The sequence below is a fragment of the Microcebus murinus genome, chromosome 5 (assembly GCF_040939455.1).
Source record: "Microcebus murinus isolate Inina chromosome 5, M.murinus_Inina_mat1.0, whole genome shotgun sequence".
In the NCBI taxonomy this organism is placed as follows: domain Eukaryota; kingdom Metazoa; phylum Chordata; class Mammalia; order Primates; family Cheirogaleidae; genus Microcebus; species Microcebus murinus.
In genome coordinates this window covers 38021750-38043413 of record NC_134108.1, presented here as the reverse complement: position 1 = coordinate 38043413, position 21664 = coordinate 38021750, and the positions used below count along the sequence as shown (strand labels likewise).

Sequence of the window (21664 nt, the reverse complement as noted above, 5' to 3'; positions counted from 1 at the left end):
AAGTCATGCACCCCTATGCCTAAAGAATAAACTATATTCAACTGCCACAAGGTTTTTTCTTTTTCTCTAGCAGCTAAACAAGCACTGGCCTTGAGATAAGCAATATTAAAACAATTACAGCTCACCAACTGCCTGATGTTGACTAACTGACACACACCACCCCTTCCCACAAGCCATAACTACAGTTTTTATTGGACAAGAGACTGATTTCAGTAACTTTCTCTTGATAAGAGACCCCTATCATGGACTGATTCTGCTGGTTTCCAGAGGCCATTCACTGAGTGCTCTTGTGTCCTCTGCTTCAAATTTTGGTATATATAGCTTTTGATATATATAATTGTAATACATTAATGTATAATAGTTAATACATGTAATACATTTAATTTATCAACTTTTGATATATATAATTGTAATACATTTAATGTCATGTCTCCAACCCCAAAGTGAACATGGGACATATATATCATACATGTTTGCTTATTACTCATGCATGTGTCCCTGCTTCATATTCATAGCTCCTCCTGTAACCTGTTAAATACGTATACTGAGCCAACCCACTCAATGTACATTTCTGTCTCACCTTTCCTCCTTTGAAGTGCCTGCTTTCAGTTTCTGCTGGAAGCTACACTTCCCAGCCTGCAAGGTGGCCAGCCTGCAGGCTTGCAACCCTTTATGAGAAATCCAGCTCTACTCTCCAAATCTAAGAACACTTATCTTTTCAGTCAACAGCTTTTTTTTGTTTATTTTTGTTATCAGTGGTGGTGGTCACTGGATATATTTGGTGGTGGGAGGGTGGTGATGGGTGTCCTCTCTTTCCTGATCATATTATAAGTTTCTTCCTCCAGTAAGCCTAAAATTAGTGTCATCAAGTTTAGGGGTCTTCTTCATAGCAATGGTTGATTTTTATGAATAAAGGCTTGAGATTAAGTTGGGTTTAAATTAACAGTGCCATGGTGTGATAACATGGTGCCACAAAGGCACCATAGGTGTTTTCCTATAACCCTGAGTTTTAGGATATTTGTTATAATACAGATATAGTCATCAGGGTTGTGCAGAGGAAGAATTCTAGGCCTATAGCCCAGACTTGATAGATCAAAACCATCCTCTGTCACTGCCTCACATTTTCTGTCATATGGGTTTTCTTTTTTTTTTTCCTCTGCACAAATTCCCTGAGAATATTTTGGGTTTCTAGCCAGGTAAAGTTGCAGCTTTCAGTTTCTGTCTCTGGACAACTAGCTTTGGTGCAGACATTGTAGGTGATTATGGGGAAACACTTTGGAGCTTGGTGGCTCCTCTTATAAGTGTCTATCTCTTCCTCCTAGGAGTGCCAGTTAATCTCCCTGAAGCTAAGGTCCATATCTAGTGAAGTAATTTGTCTAGGGATCAGATGGGTTCAAGTTTGGCCCTTTAGTGTGTGGGTAGGCAGCAGTGCTGAGCCCAGGCATGTTGGCTGTGGATTTTCCATTGGGAGATCAGTTGAGTCCCAAATGCTCCTTCCTCTCCCCACCCTTTTTTTTTCATCAGCACCTGGGCCACAGGCCACCATGGATGCACACCTCGTTGCCCGTGGAGGTCAGGAGAGTGCAAGTGACAGCAGCAAGGGAAGCAGCAGCACAGGAAACCAGCAAGGTCACTACCCTTGAATGAACAGCAATGACACCTGGGATGCCATGCTTAATTGTCTGTGGGTTGGTGATCACCTTTCTTTCTACAAACCTCACAAAGTACTGTCCCTAGGCCTATCCCATAGGTGCATGATTACAAGCAACCTCTATATAGCTGCCACAAGCAATCAGTGACAGTCACCATGCTAGACACAGTGACCAGAGAGCTCTAGCCTGAACTTCAGTAAGCAGGACTGAAGTACTGACTGGTTAAGACACTGTGTTTTCACTGCATTTACAGGCAGGAGCCTTAGAGACCACCTGCCAAACACAGGCTGAACCTGGTGACACGCCACAACAGTGTATAATTAACCACAATTTTATTCTTGGGAACAAGAGCATTGTAAGACGTAAAGAGATAGCAATGGCTGACAAAGATAATACAGGTCATAGGTCAGCCCCAGCAATTAGGGGTTTTATCTCAGGTACCCTTCATCATTTCTCAGAACCAGTTAGCCAAGAGCATTTAATTTTAGCTGGCCAGGTGTCTTCAGTAATGTTTGGGCATGTCATGTGGTTTGCGACACCAGTGGATTTTATTGCTTCCTATTCACCCCATTGGTGAAGGAAAGATTGCTGCCCTGGGGATTCAGAGATGGCTAGACACACAACACCCAACACTGGACACATGAGATCCATAGCAGTTTGTTGGTAACATACACTCATAGTCCAAGGAGAAGAGCACCATAGGCCATTTAGGGCTATGTGGGGTTGTAATCGTAATAGCATGAACAACCAAGGGCTATGGGAGTAGTAACAGGAGTGTGTGGTGCCCCCCAGGTTTCCACAAGCAGATGTGATTGGCTTGTTTGAATAATTCCATGGGCTGACAGGGAGCTGAAACCTGCTACTCAGGGATAAGGAAATGTGCCTGGTCTTTTTAATAAAGAGAGTTGTTTGATAGGGTACTGTATCTATGGGAGCAAAATGGGGAGGAAAACTTGTGATTAGGCCACTCAAGATCCTTCTAATTTTACCAGATGTCATGGCAGCACACATATATCGAGTCTTAATTTTAGGCCTTATACCATGTGGGGGAATGAATCCTATAGCTGATCATGAATTGTTTGGAAATTTACTCCAGAGAGAATAAATTTTAATGTGAAAGTGGATGATTTCCCTTTGAATAACAAGACTGTTTTCTGCTATGTAGGAAAAGTGAAGACCTATGAGTTAAAATAAGTTCTGTTAAAGAATAATGCATTATTCTTCTGCATCTGAATGAAATGGATATATTGCTATTATTTGGATAAGAAGAAATTGAAACTTAAGCCAGAGCTTATTTTTCTGGCATTATGGAAGACTTAATGTCCTTAAAAAAAAGCCTAATATACAACCCTTTAAAATGCAGAATAACATATTTTCAAAACTCTTTAAATGAATGTATGAATTGGCAAACAAGTAAGAGAATTCTTCATAATCCTAGATCAATGAGAAATCAGAAATCTGCAGAGGCAGGTGATTGCTACATGCAGGGATCGACGTGGGTTCAGTGGTAACTCAGAACTTCTGTTTTAAAGAACTGTGTTATGGAGACAGAAAAAGAAATTTAGGACCCACTCAAGGTGGAAAATCAGAGTGGGTATTCAGTATAAGGATTATCCTGCAAGTAACACTCACTTGCCAATACGGACATTCAGAATTTTGGAATCAGCTTATTATTCCTATTATGGTGGATTTGCTTATAATACTTCCCCTTTTATTAGTCTTCTAATGGTTCTCTTTGATCTATTTCCAGAGAATTCATCTTATATACATCTTTACTTTTCTATGTGACTTAGAAATTTTCATAGTTCCCAGTGCTCACAGGGAGAAATACATTCATGTATTTTTAATAGCATTCATTTTCTTTGTAACTTGGGTTCTAGTTATGACTGTGCTTCAATTTATTTTTCCAGCTCCATGTGACATAACACTCCATGAGAGCCAGATGTTTCCTTTCTTTTTATTTGAAACTTACCTTTTATACTTCCCCCTCTATGATTTAGCTTAAGATATTTATCTGGCTTAGTAAGCCTTTTCATTTCCTTTCTACCTGTTTGAATCCCTCCCAAATTTTAAGGCTCAACCTGTGTTCTATAGCTTCTGTGAAGTTTCCCTTAATCACCTCCAAATTTAATAACCATTTCTCTTTTACATTTCTTTTTTTAATTTTTTTTATTTCAGCATATTATGGGGGTACAAATGTTTAGGTTACGTCTACTGCCTTTACCCCACCCTCTTTTACATTTTTATAGCATTTTTATTTACACCTACCACTGTATGATATATGAGCATAAAATGAGTTGCCGTGATGAAGTCACAAAAATGTTAATAGTTTGAGAAGTGAAATAAATATGTAGCTTTGTAAAATAATTGCTTTGATGAATATAGAACACATTTACCTGATATAAATTTTGTTGTGTTAGTAAAAAATAGTTCTATTATTTCATATTACACTGCATTTTTCCTTTGAAAGATAAGTATATGTAAGTTATAAAAGTTTTCTGAAATAAAAGCACAAAATTTAAAGTGTCCATGCTCAAACTGATGCTTTAAGTTACCTTTATATTGGAAGAGTAATGATGGAACTGTTTTTTTTGTCATAGACATAAAGGGCTGTCTGGAAAGTAACCAGCCATGTAATAGGAAAAATTGTGAAAATTATGGCTGGATAGTTTACAGACAGTCCTCACATCACTCTCAATAATAATCGTAGGCAAAGAAATTAAGTCTAGAGGATAGAGGGCTTAATTTCTCCTCCTGTTGAGAATAAAAATAGTGAAACTATGGAAATTAATTTATTTAAAGAGTCAAAGGATTACATTTATGTATAAGGGAAGGCTTATAAATTATGTGTAACTGACTTCAGGTTGGCAACTTTTTTCAATTTAATGTGTATGGACCCCTTCCTGAGAAGGCCTGTCAGAAGAGTAGAACTATCAGATGCTCTGGATAAGGGTGGTACTATAAGAGTTTTTGTATTAACTACTACTCTTCCTTTGCTAATCCATGTTTGCTACCTACATCTGCAAGGCATTGTATTTGCCATTAGTCTACAGCCTGACTACAGACCTGTCTTAATGTTAACATAACAAAATTCATTTTAGTATTTAATAATTGAACTTTCAGTCTTATTTCTTTATTTTATTCCTTATTTACTTTGGTCTTTATTATGAATAGTAATAATGAAAAGAACCTTCACTGACTGTTTGCCAGCTCATAATTGATAAGTATCTGTTATTAATTCAACATCAATTTATTGATTGTATTAAACAACTATGTTCCAGTCCCTATATTAGGCAGAGGGATGGAAAGCCATTTCTACTGTGACCACATTAGTCAGCGTTAACTTCCCCTTCTCTCCTTTCTACTGATGTCATCAATAGTTATTTGACATTTTAAAACCACCTATCTCATTAAAAGGGGAACTGACTTCGCACGCCTTGCATTTCCCATTCCCTGCACAAACATGCCATGTTCCTCTTAGAAGGGAAGAGTGCAAGCAGACCACAAGAACTTCAAAATCATGTTAGTTTTGAATTCAGTTCTGAGGCTTTTGTGTGCTTGGAGTGTCTTTGTGCTCCTTTTGAAATCTAGGAATACTTTGTGTCCAAAAGCAGTTGGAAAAGTGAAAAGATGAAAAATGGATAGTTTGAGGGCAGCCTCTCACTGGAATTTGCTTACTTATTCTCTGAGATCCCATCAAATGCTGTGTTCCCTATGAAGCCTGGCCTCATTTTCTATTTTGGAATTAACCACACCCTTCTCTGCACATGTGTTGGAGCTGCCTTGCATGCAGCCTTCAGAGATTACCAGTTGAGGCAGGGATTGTGCCAAATCCCACAGTAACTAGTGTAGTGCTTTGCATAGAGTTGGTGCTAAAGAAATACTTTTGAATAGAACCAAAATACTCCTTTAAGCGGACTATAGTACTTTAATAAAATAAGAACACAACAATATTTGAGTCACTTATTGGGAAGGATAATGTGAAATAAATGAAAATGAGGGAATATAGGGAGGGTTTGAGGTAAAGTGGAAACAAAAAAAGAATGAATATGGTTTCTTCTAGTCTGTGCTAAGTTATTTCAATTCTGACCACACAGAAGATAGACATAAAGACAAGAACTATATATATAACAAGAACTATATATAACATGTAAGATAAGAATGATGCTTTGCTGTGGTTACAACCATTCAGAACTAGGCTCATCTAAAGGAAAAGAAACAATATCACTTTTAATTCTGGATACCACCCACTACACATAATATACACACACACACACACTCTCTCTCTCTCTCAATATAATATATTACAAGGGAAACCTGCTTATTATTTAGGAAAACTTTTGGTGTACACTGAATTTTCAGTGTACAGCCCTATAGGTAGCTGGTTTTTGTTTTTGTTTTTGTATTATGAAAAGGAATAGGAGGCATCATAGTAATGGCAGAAAAAGTACTTTCTGAACTTAGGAAGGACTTTGATAAAACTGGCTATGTTACATCACTGCATTACTTAAGTGTATGGATCTGGAATCTTGCACTATATAGTCTGTAAAAAATAAACTCCTGTAATAATAGAAGAAATCTGATAGTCCTTTGGGAAGTTTCAAGGGGTTGGGGAAGCCCTATTGCAAACTAACTGCCTACAATACTTTAACCACATTCATTCATATTATTGTTGTAAGTGGCCCTATCTTAGTATAGTAAGTATTGTTGTAAGTGGATGGAAAGGTATTCAGCTTTGTGCATTACTTTCTCCAGAAGATTATGGAAAAATAACTTTGCATTTTGAAATGTATATGTTTAAGCTGTCAGATTATCTCTTTGGTAAAAATAACTTCCATGTGCCTACCAATGTATGTTGAAATTCCCTGTGGCTTATACTGGAGGAACAGAAATATCATATATGGAAGAATTTTACAAAAAAGAAGGTCTCTAAGTTAAAAAAAAACCAACTTCTTATACATGTCTACATTTCATGGAAGTTCTGTTTAGCCTAAAATGGTCTTGATACTTAGGTGAAAAGTAAGTGTGTTAAAGGATTCACGTTTTAGGGGTGGATCCTTTTACTTTATTTCCAAATACAAGATTTTAGGTCAAGAAAGGTAGTGCCCATCAATATATGAGTGGATTAATAAAATGTGGTGTATGTATACCATGGAGTTCTACTCAGCCATAAAAGATGGTGGTCTAGTATCTTTTGTATCAACCTGGATGGAACTAGAGACCGTTCTTCTAAGTGCAGTATTGTAAGAATGGAAAAACAAACACCATATGTACTCAATACTGAATTGGAACTAATCGATCAACACTTATGCGCACATATGGAACTCAACGGAAATCAAGCAGGTGGGAGAGGGGAGGAGGGGATAGGTAAATTCACACCTAACGAGTACAAAGGCGAAAGGTGCACTTAAAACTTTGGCTCAAACTGTATAAAAAATTATGTAACCAAAATGTATGTACCTCTATAATATTCTGAAATTTAAAAAAAGAAAGGTAACTGGAAAAATCAGACTATGTCTCATCTTACTAGAATATGGGTTACTCTTTGTACCTTGTGGGACAAGCACTGGGCCTTGCACATAATAATTTAGTAGGAACTCAATAAATGTTGATTGGATGAATAAATAATCTGTTCTTGTTGGCAGATAAAGAAGCAATTGTTCTAGTTCTTTCACCTTGTTTAGAAGATGTTTGTATGTTTCAAAACAGAAAATCAAACAAAATAATGACCTGTAGGCAGAGAACTGAAGAAATATAGCATAACATAGTAAGATCTTGAGAGCTGAAGAGAGACAGATAAAGCATTCAGTTATCAGTGGAGAGCACTGTCTGTCTGTCTCTCTGTCAATCTTTCTGTCTCTGTCAAGAAAAGCACTGACTTTCCTAAATGCATATTTTTACTTCTTTATTTGTTATTCTATTAATAAAAAGTGTTTTTTCAGATAGTCTGACTCATGCCTCCAGAGAACTAATGTAACCAGTAAGAAGTTGATATGAAATCTTCCTTATAGAATGAGTGGTGGTTTCACTATGGGAAATGGAGGGAGTGATATGGGTTGGAGATTGAGAAAAGAAGGTATCCACCCCTTGCAGTGTTGGCTTCAAGTAATGAAGCTTGAGGAAAGAATGTGTGTGAGCTAGAGAATGGACCATCTCAGTTGGAAGGGAAGGAGGTTTCAAAAACTTCAATTTGTTTATAATTATGCTTACAACATACTAATGTCCTCCTTTCTTAGCAGGCTTTTTGGAGCCTACTGGGAGCTGATTAGTGATTTTTTTTTTTAATGTGCCTTTAATGCTCCATTTAGCTTGAACATCTTTGTCCTCTTCAGTTGTGCTGGTATTGCACTTTCAATATTTCAAGGACTGTAAAGACGCTAACACATATGTGTATATGTGACTATGTAATGGTCTTTTGTTAAGCATCCTGAAAACTGTATATTTTCAATAGAGATCAAAGTGTGTCCCAGGCAATGTACAATGCATTACTTAGTTGTGGGAATGCAAGGACATCTGTGAAATCTCCAAATATCCAAAGGGCTCCATCTCCTGTAAGCAGCCACAGTTGACAGCGCAGAAGTCATCCAGATTCCTGTGCTAATTCTGTAGAAGAAAAAGAGGAAGAGTTGCTAGTGAGTCAGCTGCCTTGAATGGCAAACATAAACATAGTTAGCTTTTTAAGCTCAGAAAATTAAAAGAACCTAGAAGTTAATCCTTCATTTTTTGTAGTAGTGTTTTCTCATCTTTCTATAGGTTATACTTTTTTAAATGTCACAAAGCATTTGGAGAGAACAATTGTCTCTCTCTCTCTTTATATATATATGTGCGCACACACATATTTATATATATCTTAAAAAATATCAAGCATATGCAATCAATGTTGTATAGGAAACTAACAACAGTCAAGTACCACCGTCTATTTGGGGGAGGGAGAACCTCTCACTTAAAGATATGCTATTGTTTGGTTAAATTGTCAAAATGTTACTTTTGGAGCCTTTCCATGCTAGAATATCTATTTATTCATAATTTTCCCAGGGGAATGTTTCAATTCTTTTAAATTACAAAATATATGCTCATTATTACAAGTCAAAATATATAAAAAAGTTTTGAGAAAGGTTAATATTCTCCTTGTTCTCCCTTCCATTCCCAACTAAGATTGGGAATTATATTCTTTGTTCAAATTTGAGATCACATTATATTCATTACTTTTCCTTCTTTTCCCACACACTGTAAATATTACTTTTTAAATTTGCTTTATTTTACTGCGTGTTATGGACACACCTCCATAGATAGATCTAACTGGATCTGAGGCATTCTTTAAAATAGAGTGTAATATTCCATAACATAATATATAATTTATTCCCATTTTTTTCTGATGGGCTTTCAGATGATTTCCAATGCTACAATAAATCTCTTTGCCATGGAGTTAAAAGAGCCCAGTTAAGAATCACCTTGTGGATTCAAATGCTCCTGCCAACGATTTCTAGGCCAGTGACACATTCAGTCAGGAAGGTAACTTTTCTTTGTAGAAAGCTCCATCTTCCCACAGCCTTGTGGGGCTGGGCTGGGTGAGCTGTCTGGTCTGCCTGTGGTGGAGCATGACATCTTGGCCACCCATCATCTGCGGCAGGCTCTTAAAAGGAAGATGGTACTGAATGTGAGGTTGGACACAGCCAAGTAGCTCCAAAGGAAAGCAGCCTTTTTGCTTGGACTCCTTATATAGCCAGTCTGTTTTTGATCTTAAAATGTGGTTAATGAATATAACCTTACCAAACTTTTAGATAGTTTTGTGATGATTTTTTTTCCAGCATCAATCTACATAGAAGGGCTAATTAAGAAAATCTATATCTGAAATAATAATAAAAGACAAAAGCAAAAATTTTCAAAATAGCAGCTAGCCAGTATTAAAAAAATCTTGAAGCAATCCCAAAACTCAGAAAGAATTTCTTCAGCCATGTTGAAGGCCTATTCCATGGGCCAACTTTTTAGAAGTTCTCTTTCAATATACAAATTCCAACGCAATATTCCTTTATCATGTCACATCTTGATAAAGAAGTTTACCCATTTTATTTAATATAAAATATATAGCATTTAAATATTTGAGATAGCATACTTAATATTTGTATAGCTATTATCTTCAATTTTAAGGTTTTAGACTGTTGCACAAGTAAAATTAAGATATTCATGGAGTTGTTCTTCCAAGCCTAGCATAGTTAACTTGTTTGCAGTTACACAGGAAGATGCTTCACATAGATAAACAGTTTATCATGGCCATGGTGGCTTCCAATGTAATGTTAATTTGCTGAGGACAGATTGGAGGCCTGGAAATGGGGTCTACTTCCAAACGGGGCACTTCTCACAAGCTGTTGAGAAGAAATCTCTAACTCAAACTCATGTATCATGGGATGGCTCATAAGCTAACCAAACATTCAAACTAGGGATAAACACTTTGAAAAAACAGGAACTCAACTATATATATACACATATACATGTAATTACATATATATGTGTATATATTTTATACATAATTACATGTACATATGCGTATATATATATATATTTTCCCTATTTTCTCTATTTAAAAAATAATGAAGGTAGAATCTAAAGTAGCTTTTGTATGACTATCTATACATATCACAGATAATTTTGTGATAATTTATGTTATCTTAATTTCAGAGTAAGCTAAAACTGGATTTGCATCTCTGAGTGCTGGTTCCGCAGTTGTACAACTTTAAATGAGTTTCTTAACTTCTCTGAGCCCCAGTTTCCACATCTACAAAGTGAGGATAATACCTTACTACCTGAGAGGATTACTGGGAGTTTTAAATGAGAGTGGGATTATTGGGATTACATGGGATTATTGGGAGTTTTAAATTACATAAAAATGTGCATGTAATAATGAATAAATGCTGGTTTCCATCTAAAATGCAAGAGGTCTTCCAGTAGGAAGATACTTCTCGTGAGGATTAAAGGGGATACATAGGAGGGTGGTAGAATAAAGAAAATTTAGTGAGATATGAACAATGATGCCAATAATCAAACATACGTCTTCATAGTTGCAAAGAGTTTCTTTGTTCTTTATCTCACTAGTTCTTCATAAGGATCCTGTGAATCAGACAAGCTAATTGTTATTCCTGTTATACAGGGGAGGAACTATAACTCACAGAAATTAAATGGATTGACCAACATCACCTTGCAAGTCTGTAAGGAGCAAATTCATTTTGCCTAACAATCTAGTGCTCTTTACATTATTTCAAGCTATCTGTCAATTCTAGACAGCTGACAAATATCAGTTGAAAGTCTAATGGATTCCAAAATTATTTCTGAAAACTTAACTTTGTTTTCAAATTTCCCATGATCTCTGGAAAAACAAGAATACATGTGGAATTAATAGAATACCTCCTTTCTTGAGCAATTTCAGACTATTCCTGTACTCCTAAGAACCACCCTAAGCTCAATATACATTTCTTGGGTGCAATGGACCAAAGACGTTGTCTTTAATATCAAATACATTATGTTTTGTGACCATTTTATTTCATTTTTAGCGTATCCTGAATTGAAGTTAACTATTTGCAAAGGGCTCCCTTCCAACTTCCGAGCAAAATTTGTTTGCTGTGTGTGGGCCAGGGTTCACATATTTCTGCCTTCTTCAGTGGCACAAATGGTTATCTCCCTCCCTTGGTTGATAATTAGCACATTCTATGTTATGATATCTATCTTGGTATACCTTCTTTCTCTCTTTTGAGAGTATTAGTCCCCTAAAGATGGAGAAAATAGCATATTTCTGTACTCTCAATGCCTAGCTGACAGCCTGACATGTAATAGCTTCTCAGTAAATTCTTAACAGCTTCTGCTGCTTTTGAGATACTATTTAATGTTGACTTCTTAGGAAAGATTCATTTGAAAACATCATACAAAAGAGGCTGAGTTTCAGAATAAACAATAACTGTTACCTCCCTCCTTTTACAGTGAATAATTGTTTGAGAATTCTTTCTTAGAAGGAGACAATTGCTAGGAAAATAAAGGATGCTTAGGAAAGCACTAGTAATTATCATGTCTACTTGAAGGCAAGAAAAAGTAAAATAGGTCCTACAGTCTCTAGCATAAACATGAGTCTGTTGAAAATTACGTCTCAGACCAGAACAGACCAAAATAATGTAGCTTTCTCTGGGGAAAAAGCCTTTGAGATAAAGTTGAATTTCTTATTTCTAAAGAGTAGGAGCAGACTATGTTTTATTTGGTCCCTACAAATTATAGTGATTTGGTTTCAGCCTGAACAAGCACCACAAGCAAATACTGGCAGGCAGAGTCTCTACAGGAGTGGTCAAACAAGTCAGTTTTCATTTCCTTCCAAGCCCTAGTTTGGCTGATCTATCCATAGAAAAGCAGAACAAAAGACAAGGGATTACTGCACCCTTAAGCATCCAAGTGGCTCATTCGGCTCAGGGGTTATTTTTAGCAATCTGGCTCACACTGAGGACTTCCTGCTCTACTCAGCGAATGTGCAAATGGAAGCTCCAGGACGGAAAAGGTAGACATTGATGGAGGTTGTGATCAATGATTAGACTCCTAAGCCTGTTGTGTTTTTGATCTAACCATGCCTTTCAACCACTGTGGTGAACATTTAGCTTTGAATAGGCTCATCCTCGTCTGCATGTGCACATTCTATTTGTAGATGTTGCTATGAGGACAGACTCATCAAAAATGACTGATGTGGAGCCTGGGGTCACCAATTTTGCATCTTCAGCAAGGTCAGGCCGCCGGAATGCCTTACCAGATATCCAGAGTTCAGCTGCAACCGGCGGAACCTCAGATTTGCCCAACAAACTGGAAGCTCTCTCCGTGAAGGAAGGTAATACTCAAAATCCTCTTAAAATCAGCAGCACTTCTCTCTTCTTAACCAATCCTTTTCTCTGGAACAGTCTCTCTCTCTCTTTTAAATTAGTTAAAAGAGCTCTTTTTCTTGCTTGTTTTCTTAAACCTCTCTGCTTTTGTTTAAGGGTAAGGAAATTTTTCAGCTTTTTTGAAACTAGACAATTTCATCTTTTTGTTTCATGATGTGTTTGTGTCAAAGTGAAGTTTTATTATTCATTGAATGCGTATAGTTGTGCATAAGGCTCATATTTGGGAGTGCAAATGTGAACTAGTGTGATCCTTCCCTCAGTGAGCTTACAAAATTTATAGACAAGCACTCTAATAAAATAATTTTCCTCCTGCCATTCCTTGACAAATCACTTTGGAAGCTTCTGCTTCACTGTAGAATGCTACAAGCCCTTTTACTTCTCATATCTAGGAAGAATATTACTATCAATTAGGGATGAGATCTTTAAAGTGAATCTTTGTATGAAAGGGGATCATTTTTCAACCAAGAGGAAAAGGTAGCATTAAGAAAAAGGTACAGCTGTCAAACCATGAAAAAAAATCTTGGGTCTTTCTCTCCATTGCTTACATACAGTATATATAGCTTCTAGAGTTTAGTCTTCCAAAAATCTATACAAGAATACTTTCAATAAAGTGTTGAAAGTGCTCCTTCATTTAAAAACACTTGTAGATATTTAGGGGGGAAAAAAGACCACATGAATCAAAGTTAAAGAAAACTTTACTCATAAATATTAAAGATAATTTTACTTCCAAGCCATTAGCAAAATACTTGTGCCTTGTGCCTCATTTTAGAGTCTCAGGTGGACTCTAGTATGCATGCAGAAATTTATTCTTGGTGGCAGTGAGGCAAGGGAGAGCCAGAAGCTACCCACAGGTAGCCCATTCCTGGGACCCCCAGAAAAGTGCGCTTGGTTCTTTGCCTCAGGACGTTCTGTACTACCTGATAAAGTTGCAAATGTTCCTGGTTAAATTGCTATGAAATACTTATATCTTTGTCGGCCAGACTGTGGCCAGTCATGCAGTCCATGGTTACCTCACCTTTTTCCAAAGACCGTTGCATTTTTCATACGGATACTACGCGTGAGAGTAAAAAAGTACACTTATACACATAAAATATTGTAAGAAGAAATAAGAGAAAAAATAAAGGGGAAAAAAAGAAATAAAAACATATTAATGTTTTTGGTCTTTTAAATTTGAAAATGTAATATGACTGTCAGAACATGATATTGCCATTGGAGGGCCCATTCTAAACTAGTGAGGTGAAGAAGATAATTACCTGTTAGCGTAAAGAGCCTAATTAGAATTTATCTACCTTAAGCACACACACACAATCTTGATGTTTACTGACATGATATACTTAAGCAAAAGAGAGCAAATATACTTTGGGAGAGTCAGTAATCTCCATTTTATTTTAATGACTAGAGACACCAGGATCTGAAAGAAGACTGTTCCTGTTTTTATATTTTTCTTTAAATCATTTTGAAATATAGTCAAAGGCATCAATTAAGAAACTTAAGATGTTAAAAATAAAACTACATATAGCACCAGGTGTAAAAGAATACACAAAAGGATGGAGGACATTATGTGAAGTGAAATAAGCCAAGCACAGAAAGACCTATACTGCATGATCCCACTTATATAGGATCCTAAAAAAGTCAAACTGCTAGAAGCAGAGAGTAGAATGGTGGTTATCAAGTGCTGGGAGTTGAAGGAATTGGGGAGATGCTGGTCAAAATAGATAAAATGTTAGTTAGGCAAAAGAAATGCTTAAGCGATCCACTGTGCAACATGGTTAAGTATCATCAATAGCAATCAAGTGATGATTGCTAAGAGGTAGATTTTAAGTGTTCTCACCACAAAATATTAAGTATGTGAGGCAATGGATATCAATTTGCTTTATTTAGCCATTTCACAATGTATGCATATATCAAAACATCATGTTGCACAGCATAAATATATACAATTTTTATTTGTCAATTTAAAAAATAAAAAAGTAGAAAAAAGCATACACAAAAGGAAATAGGCTTATATAGGTAGATGGCATAGATAATGTTTTATTAATAAAGATATAAATAAGTAGCTAAGCACAAATATTAAGGATTTTTAAATGAATAGTTTTTAATTGTTAATGTAAACAGAAAGCTAGGATCTCTCTCAGATGTTATGGTTTTAATATTTTTGCTATTTAAAAGTACAAATTCTGGGGAAGATGTGCAGCTTTCACTCAGGCCTATCCTCTTTTATTTTTAGTTTTTGTGGGGTTTTTTTTGATAAATATGCTTAGATGGAAGGGAATCTAGGATCTCAAATGTCTTGGATCTTACATGAAATCAACATGAGATTTAATCTGTTTTTAATCTGTCTTAATCTATTCCTTATAAATCAATAACCATGACAGGGAGTACAATGATGCCTTATAACATATCAGCAAGAAGAGACACAGGGTGACATCTGGAAGCCCATAAAGTACACTTTTTTAAATGTCCACTGTTACTATTTATTAGACATATCATTCAATTTAGGGTCCAGTAGGTGCTAACCACCTTTCTAAAACCTAGCAGTGTAGTGCTGAATGAAACAAATGTAAACTTCTGCTGACATGAATCTTATATTCCAATGGGAGAGTTAGAATATAAGTAAATGTCAACAGTAATATGTTTGATTGGAGAATTAAAATAAGGTGCTATTGTAGAAAGATGCTAGGTGGCTACTTTAGATTAGGAAATCAGTAATACCCTAACTGAAATCTGAATGCCAACCATATGTTTCAAATAATGACTGAATGGTCCAACCACATGAAGATCAGAACCAGTAGCATTCTCTGCAGAAGGAGCATCCAGTAAATGTTTTTAGGGTGCACCAAGATGGATATTGTTAAGAAACATAAAAGCTGGCCACTGCAGCTTGAGTGCAGCGGGTGAGAGGGAGAGTAAGTAGTACAAGATGATGTGGGAGAGATAAGCAAGGGCTAGGTCTTGTGGGGTTTTAGAAACCTGGGAAAGAGGTTGACTTTAATTTGAATGGGAGGATTTTCAGCAGGAGTGACATCTCATTGATGTTTAAAATGTTCACTCTTATGTGAGGAATGGATTGTGAAATAGCAATAATGGAAATGGTTGAATTAGGAGATGCAAATCCCCATTAGGAAATCTTTTTTAGGTCTAATTTAACATTTAACCTCACAAGAACACATTGGTACCATTCTACTCAGAAGTACAGTCAAGAAAATCAGAGGGCCAGCAGGGCAGCATCACCTAATCTTCTACGGGAGCCCTTGTGGCAATTCACATAGGGGTTCTGGAGGCTAGTCTCTGTGTGGTCCCCTCACCTCACCAAGGAAGGACTCAGTTACAAAAGAGAATGGGGGAAATGCATTAGAAGCTTTATGTCCTGAATGAGCTAATCCGTCGTAGCAAGTCCTTGGACAAGGCTTCCTAGCTTCGCTGCAAGAGACATACTCAATTATAAGAGTTACTGCATGCAGGGAAGCCCAATGGTATGGTTTCCTACAAGGTATTTATAGTTCCTATGTAGTTTCTCTCATCACAGATATATCGTACTATTTGGGTCAGTCTTACGATAATCTTAGTAACTAGGCTGACATTCTACCTTCATGTGATTTCCAGGGTAACAGAGATAGAAAATTAACCCCAAGTCAACTTTGTCCCTAGAGAAGAAGAAAGGATTTTGTTAACTTTTACTCATGGAGACTGGTGCGGTAGTCTAGTGAGAGATAATGGCTTTAAATAGGCAGTAAAAATGGAGAAAGGCAGGTGGATTTGGGACATGTTTTATAGGGCAGAATCTATAGGACTCAATAATGAATTGGATGCATCAGAGATGAGGAAAAGAATTGGAAGATAACTCCTAGAACAACCAGGTGGTTGGTGTTGCCATATGCTGAGAAAAGCCAGCCTGAAGCAGAGCCAATTTTGAGAGTTAGAAAAATGAAGATTTCTGTTCCCTCCATATTCCATTTGAGATGCCTAAGAGCCATGTAAATGGACATGTCAACTAAGTAATAGGATATATAGGTCTAGCTGACTAAAGGAAAAAGCATTCAGAGATGTACATTTTTAAGAAATTGAGTATGTATTTTCAAAATGTATTTTATATGATAGAGGAGAAAAACAGTGCAAATGAAATCATCCCGTACCACTCAAACCATATGAATAGATTATCTTTTTAGTACATATGCAAACACAGAATGTAAGAAGGAGAAGAAACTTTAGAAGGTCCATCCTTTTGACATATAGATGTTACCATAACTAACCCTCAAGCAGGTTACATGACTTGCCCAAGCTCACAAAATTAGGTGATGGTAGAACCTCTGGTTCCAAGGCCTTCATCTTTCCCATTATGTCAACTTTTCCCAGTGCATGTTTATGGAAATTCTTCTGAATGTTTGTTTATATGTCACATACAAAAAGGGTGTTGTGAAATGTTTTTAATTGCTGGTTTAAGCATAATTGGCTTTTTAAATTTTTCGATAAGTTTGCTTTTTAAACAAGGACTTTTCAGAGCCTCTGTAACAGAGATTTTAATGTGCTATTGTGCCTACAACCCTCTAAGGATGGGACATAGACAGTATTTCTTTCCCTCACTTCTTTCATCATCTCTGAAGACACATCTTATAGAATCATTGTTCCATGAGGCACTCCAAAATGTGTCACTGTACCTTGTGTTCTAACAAGGACTGGAAAAAGTAAATGATATAAAGAACTGAGCAGAACACAAGGATGGAAATAGAAAAATGTAACAAATGGACTATTCTGATTTATTTTAAATCTGTATTAATCAAAAGCATAATTCAGTAGATAGTTCAAGTGGTATATCACTAAAAGATATATCATTAAGTTCTGAATCCTTATTTAAAATAGCACAGGTTACTACATAAATATATATAAAAGAAGTTTTTTTCTAAGCTAGACTTCAGGAGAAGAGAATCCAGATAATTTAGAAACCCACATTTTCTTACTTTCTTAAAAGCTCTTATTAATTATGACCAAGATGATGAGATAAACAAATGTGCAACAAAGCTTATTCACATTTGAAATGACAGGGGCAGGTTTGAAAGGAAAGCTTGATGTTTCACTCTCAGAGAAGTTATGTTAAAAAACTATATTGACAATATATTTTCAATTATTTTGAAAGCATTTGACAAGTATAAAAGGTAGAAGAATAACAATAACAACTATCCCTGAAAGTGTATTATGTATGAAAAATAACTGTTTTATTTTACTGCTGTTTTCCTTTCATTAGCATCATATTAAGTAGTTAACAGCAACCATAGCCTCTTTCAGAAGTTTATTGTTTTCTTTTATCTCCAATCATCTTTCAATATATTTCTAAACATTCTTGTATAAGAGGTGTTTGGAACTATGCTTCATATTTTAGCTGATAATCCTGAGGAAGACACTAAATCTTCAACAGATGATATTGTGCTGGTCTTCATCTAATCATTATCTGGAGTTCCTAGTTCATTTCATAGGAAGAGAACTAACTACTTAAGGGGACTTTACATCATCACCTTGTTAGACTAACTTAGAGATGGCAGAACTAACAGCTTTTCTCTGAAAGCTGTAATCTTTGTGGGTAGTTTGTATAGAATCACTGGTGACAAATGCTACTTAAATCATTGTAAAAATAATTTAATGCTTTGTATTTCATACTGCCTCAGAGTACCATTTCCTAACAAGCCTGTTTTTCTGAGGGAGTTCTTTCAATAACACTTACTACACACTTGCTATGTTAATCAGAAGGCAACCAAGTAGGGCTTGTAACATATAAACTCTCTCTTGATCTCAATTCTCCCTCCAGTTACTGTCCCATTTCTTGTTTCTCTTTTGTAGCAAAATTGCTTGAAAGAGTTTTCTGGTTTTGTGCTTCCACCTTCTCTTTGTCCTATTCTGTCTCTAACCCTAGTAAGATTTTCACTCCATTCCACTCCACTGCTATTTCAAGATCACAAATGACATTGTTTCTGCTAAAATCTATGGTCCATTCTTAGTCCTCATTTTACATGATCTCTTGGTAAGTTTGTCAGGGTTGTCACTTTATTCCTGCAGCATTTTTCTTCCCTGGGTATTCGGGACACTCTACCCTTTGGGTTTTCTTCCTGCCTCGCTGGGTGCTCCTCCTTGGGCTTCTCTTTCCTCATCTCCTCTACCTCTCAACAGATGGGAGGGTGTCAGAATTCAGGCTTTGGGCATCTTCTCTATCAACACTCCTTCATTTGTGAGGTCATCCAATGTCATTGGGTTAATGATCATCCTTTTGACAACTCACAGATTTTTATCTCCTGCCTGGAGCTCCCCTGAACGTCACACTCATATGCCCAGCTGCCAAGTTGGCATCTCTGCTTGGATATCTAACAGGAATCACAAATTTAATGGGTACAAAAGTGAACTCCAGAAACCATGCTCTTCCTGCCTTACTTCCCCATCACAGTGAGAGGCAATTTCATAATTCCAGTTAGTAAAGCCAAAAATATTGGAATCTTCCTGGCCTCCCTTCTTTCTCTCACATTATCTATCCCATCCATCAGCAAATACTGTTAGCTGTTCTTTAGAAATTGGTCCATAAATCTGCCACTTTTCATGTACAAGATCTAGTTTTGGGGGACTTCTCTGAATCAATTTTCTGTTCTTTTGTTCTCCACACTGTCCCACTTACAGTTCCTTCCTGCACATTGCTACCTTACACCTTGCTGTTCTGTCTGCTCAGAATGCTGCCGTCCCTTCTGTCCATACAGCACACTCCCTTACCATCTCAGGTCTTAACTCAAATGCTCCATTCTCAGTGAGGTGTTCCCAGCCAACCCTATCTAAAATTGCAAATGTCGGGTCCCAAGATGTCTTGATAATTCCTATTTTCCACTCCTGCTTTAATTTTCTCATTAGCATTTTTCACTTTCCACAGACTACACATTTTACTTATTTTGTTTATTGTTCATATTTCTCATTAGAAGTTCCCTGAGAGCTGAAGATGTATGTTTTGTTCACTACTTTGTATGCAGTACATGCTTAATAAATATTTGATGAATGGAAGTTGAAGAACTGAATAGAGTCCAGCAGATTTATCTTCCAAGATGCTATTGATGATTGGTACAAGCAAGTTGGGAGGATTAGTAGAGACTTAAATAGTTTTATTTTAAAATGGAGACAGCAAAAGACAGTACCTTTTAAAGGATAAAAGACAGGACAGTGTGGTGGAAGAATTGCAGTTGAAAGAGGGTCCTTGTTAGTTTGAAGATGATAATGACTTGAGGAAATGGAAAAGCCAGGAGAAAGAGAGAAGGAGACAAGATCATTAGAGTCAGCCTCCTGATGAAGCACAAATGGATAAGATCTAGTATCATGAAGACATTAGACCTGGATAGTAGGAGCAATACCAGAGTAACCAGGGTGGTTGCACAGGGCCCTGAGCTCAGAAGAGACTCACACTTGGTTAAACGTTCTACTGTTATCATCTTTAAATTTTACATAAATTTTGTAGAAGCATACTTCCTTTTCCTTTTGCACTGGGCGCCGACAAATTACAAAGCCAGTGCTGATTGCAGTAGGTGGAAATACAGAAAGAATAAGCACAAATCACAGGGAGTTTCAGACATTTAATGGCAGGAAGTTGAGGACACTTTTATCTGATGGTTTGGATTTTGTTGTCCTGTGAAGTAGAAAGTAAAGTCGTCTCCTAAGAGCAAAGTGAGTAGAAAGTGTGAAGAAGCTGGAGAGAGTATCATCCAGCATAGAGAGAAAGTGAGAAAGTTAAGGCCATGGACCATGGAACCAATTGGCTGGGTCCAAGCTGTGACTCTGTCTCTTATTAGCTACGTGACTTTGGGCAAGTCACACTGTTTGTGTTTCAATTTACTGACAAAGTTTGTAATATACCTTAGAAGACTAAATGGTGTTTAATAACCTTGTACAATAGGAGAGAAAGTTGTTTAGGAGAATGTAGATTTCCAAGCCTACTCTTATCTCCCTTCTTTGTATAGTTTCCATACCTGGATTAAGAGCAAAATATGTCCCAGTCAAATAGAAAATGACTACAGTGGATAGAGGAAAAGTGAACTGTTTTGTTAGAATACAACATAAAATATATTTTAATACATTCTACATATGAATGGAATTTTTTTTTCAGATGTAAAAAAGAAAGATGAAGAAACAACACAAGACCAAAGCGAAAAGCCCCCAAATGAAGGAAAATGAAGGCTCATAATCTGTCAAGAGTGCTGAATTTTTGCAAGTTGAAAGACTTAGTGGCTCTGTTTTCCTGAGATGTTTGATCTGGTGGTAACTATGGTAACATTGCAGCCCTAGGCAACATATGTGTATTAGATAATTTTGTTGTGACACTATTCACTTGGATTGCAACAATGATGTCCAATGTAGGGTATTAAAAGGCAGGTTACTTCCAAATTGCACCTGAGAAAAAGGTTAAAAATGCATGATCACTTAAATACATATCATTGTCTATAAACCCAACAAAATTCACTGTTCTCTTTTGGATTTATTTAAACAGATGTATTTTTAATTTAATTTTGTGGTGATGGGAAAACCACTTCTTGGTAAATGTAAACCAAACACCATTAATTAAAAACTTTATGGAATTGTAGGAAATTATGCTTTTTGGTAAGAAGGAACACTAGAATAGTCAAAATTTACATGGATAGAATGTATTTGTTTTAACCAAAAATGCACCAGATTTTTTCCCAGACCTTAAAAAAGATTTGGAAAAATTGTAAAAGTTTGATAAAATAAATATCTCTAGGATATTTTGTCTGATACATTTTGCTTCTAGTTTGTGCATACTGTGATTTTTCATGTAGTCCTTTAAAATGCAAAATTTGTGACAAATTGTTTATATGGAACATGCCTATTAAATGAATTTTATTATCTTCCTTAACTTTGGAGAGTGTGTGTATGTGTGTGTGTATGTGTTTCACTTCAATATGAATTATATAAAATACTTTACTAGTTGCTTTACAGTGTCTTTTCTTATTCTTATGGCTTTTGTGTATGTATGACTTGTTTCTAAAATAATTTTCTCAGGAGTGCAGACCTTAATTTTTCTATCTTTCCTAAAGTAGCTAATGTAGCAGTAGGCACTTAAGTATTTAGTCAATGATG

The 21664-nt window shown here is 36.3% G+C and overlaps 1 protein-coding gene across 15 annotated transcripts in view; it reads left to right on the top strand.

Annotated features, from left to right (window-relative positions):
* Window positions 1–21440, top strand: part of PKIB (cAMP-dependent protein kinase inhibitor beta) — an 87114-nt gene extending 65674 nt beyond the window's left edge. For 7 of the 15 annotated variants that reach the window (XM_020287189.2, XM_076003019.1, XM_076003018.1 and 4 more), the window contains 3 exons: window positions 1525–1629; window positions 12328–12504; window positions 20676–21440. In XM_020287189.2, the coding sequence (XP_020142778.1) occupies window positions 1545–1629; window positions 12328–12504; window positions 20676–20743 (330 nt within the window). In that variant the 5' untranslated portion in view covers window positions 1525–1544 and the 3' untranslated portion in view covers window positions 20744–21440. Of the gene's footprint in view, window positions 1–1524; window positions 1689–12032; window positions 12184–12327; window positions 12505–20675 lie in introns of those variants that run through there. The other 8 variants (XM_020287194.2, XM_076003021.1, XM_020287193.2 and 5 more) reach the window with 3 other exon arrangements.
* Window positions 21441–21664: the final 224 nt, after the last annotated feature.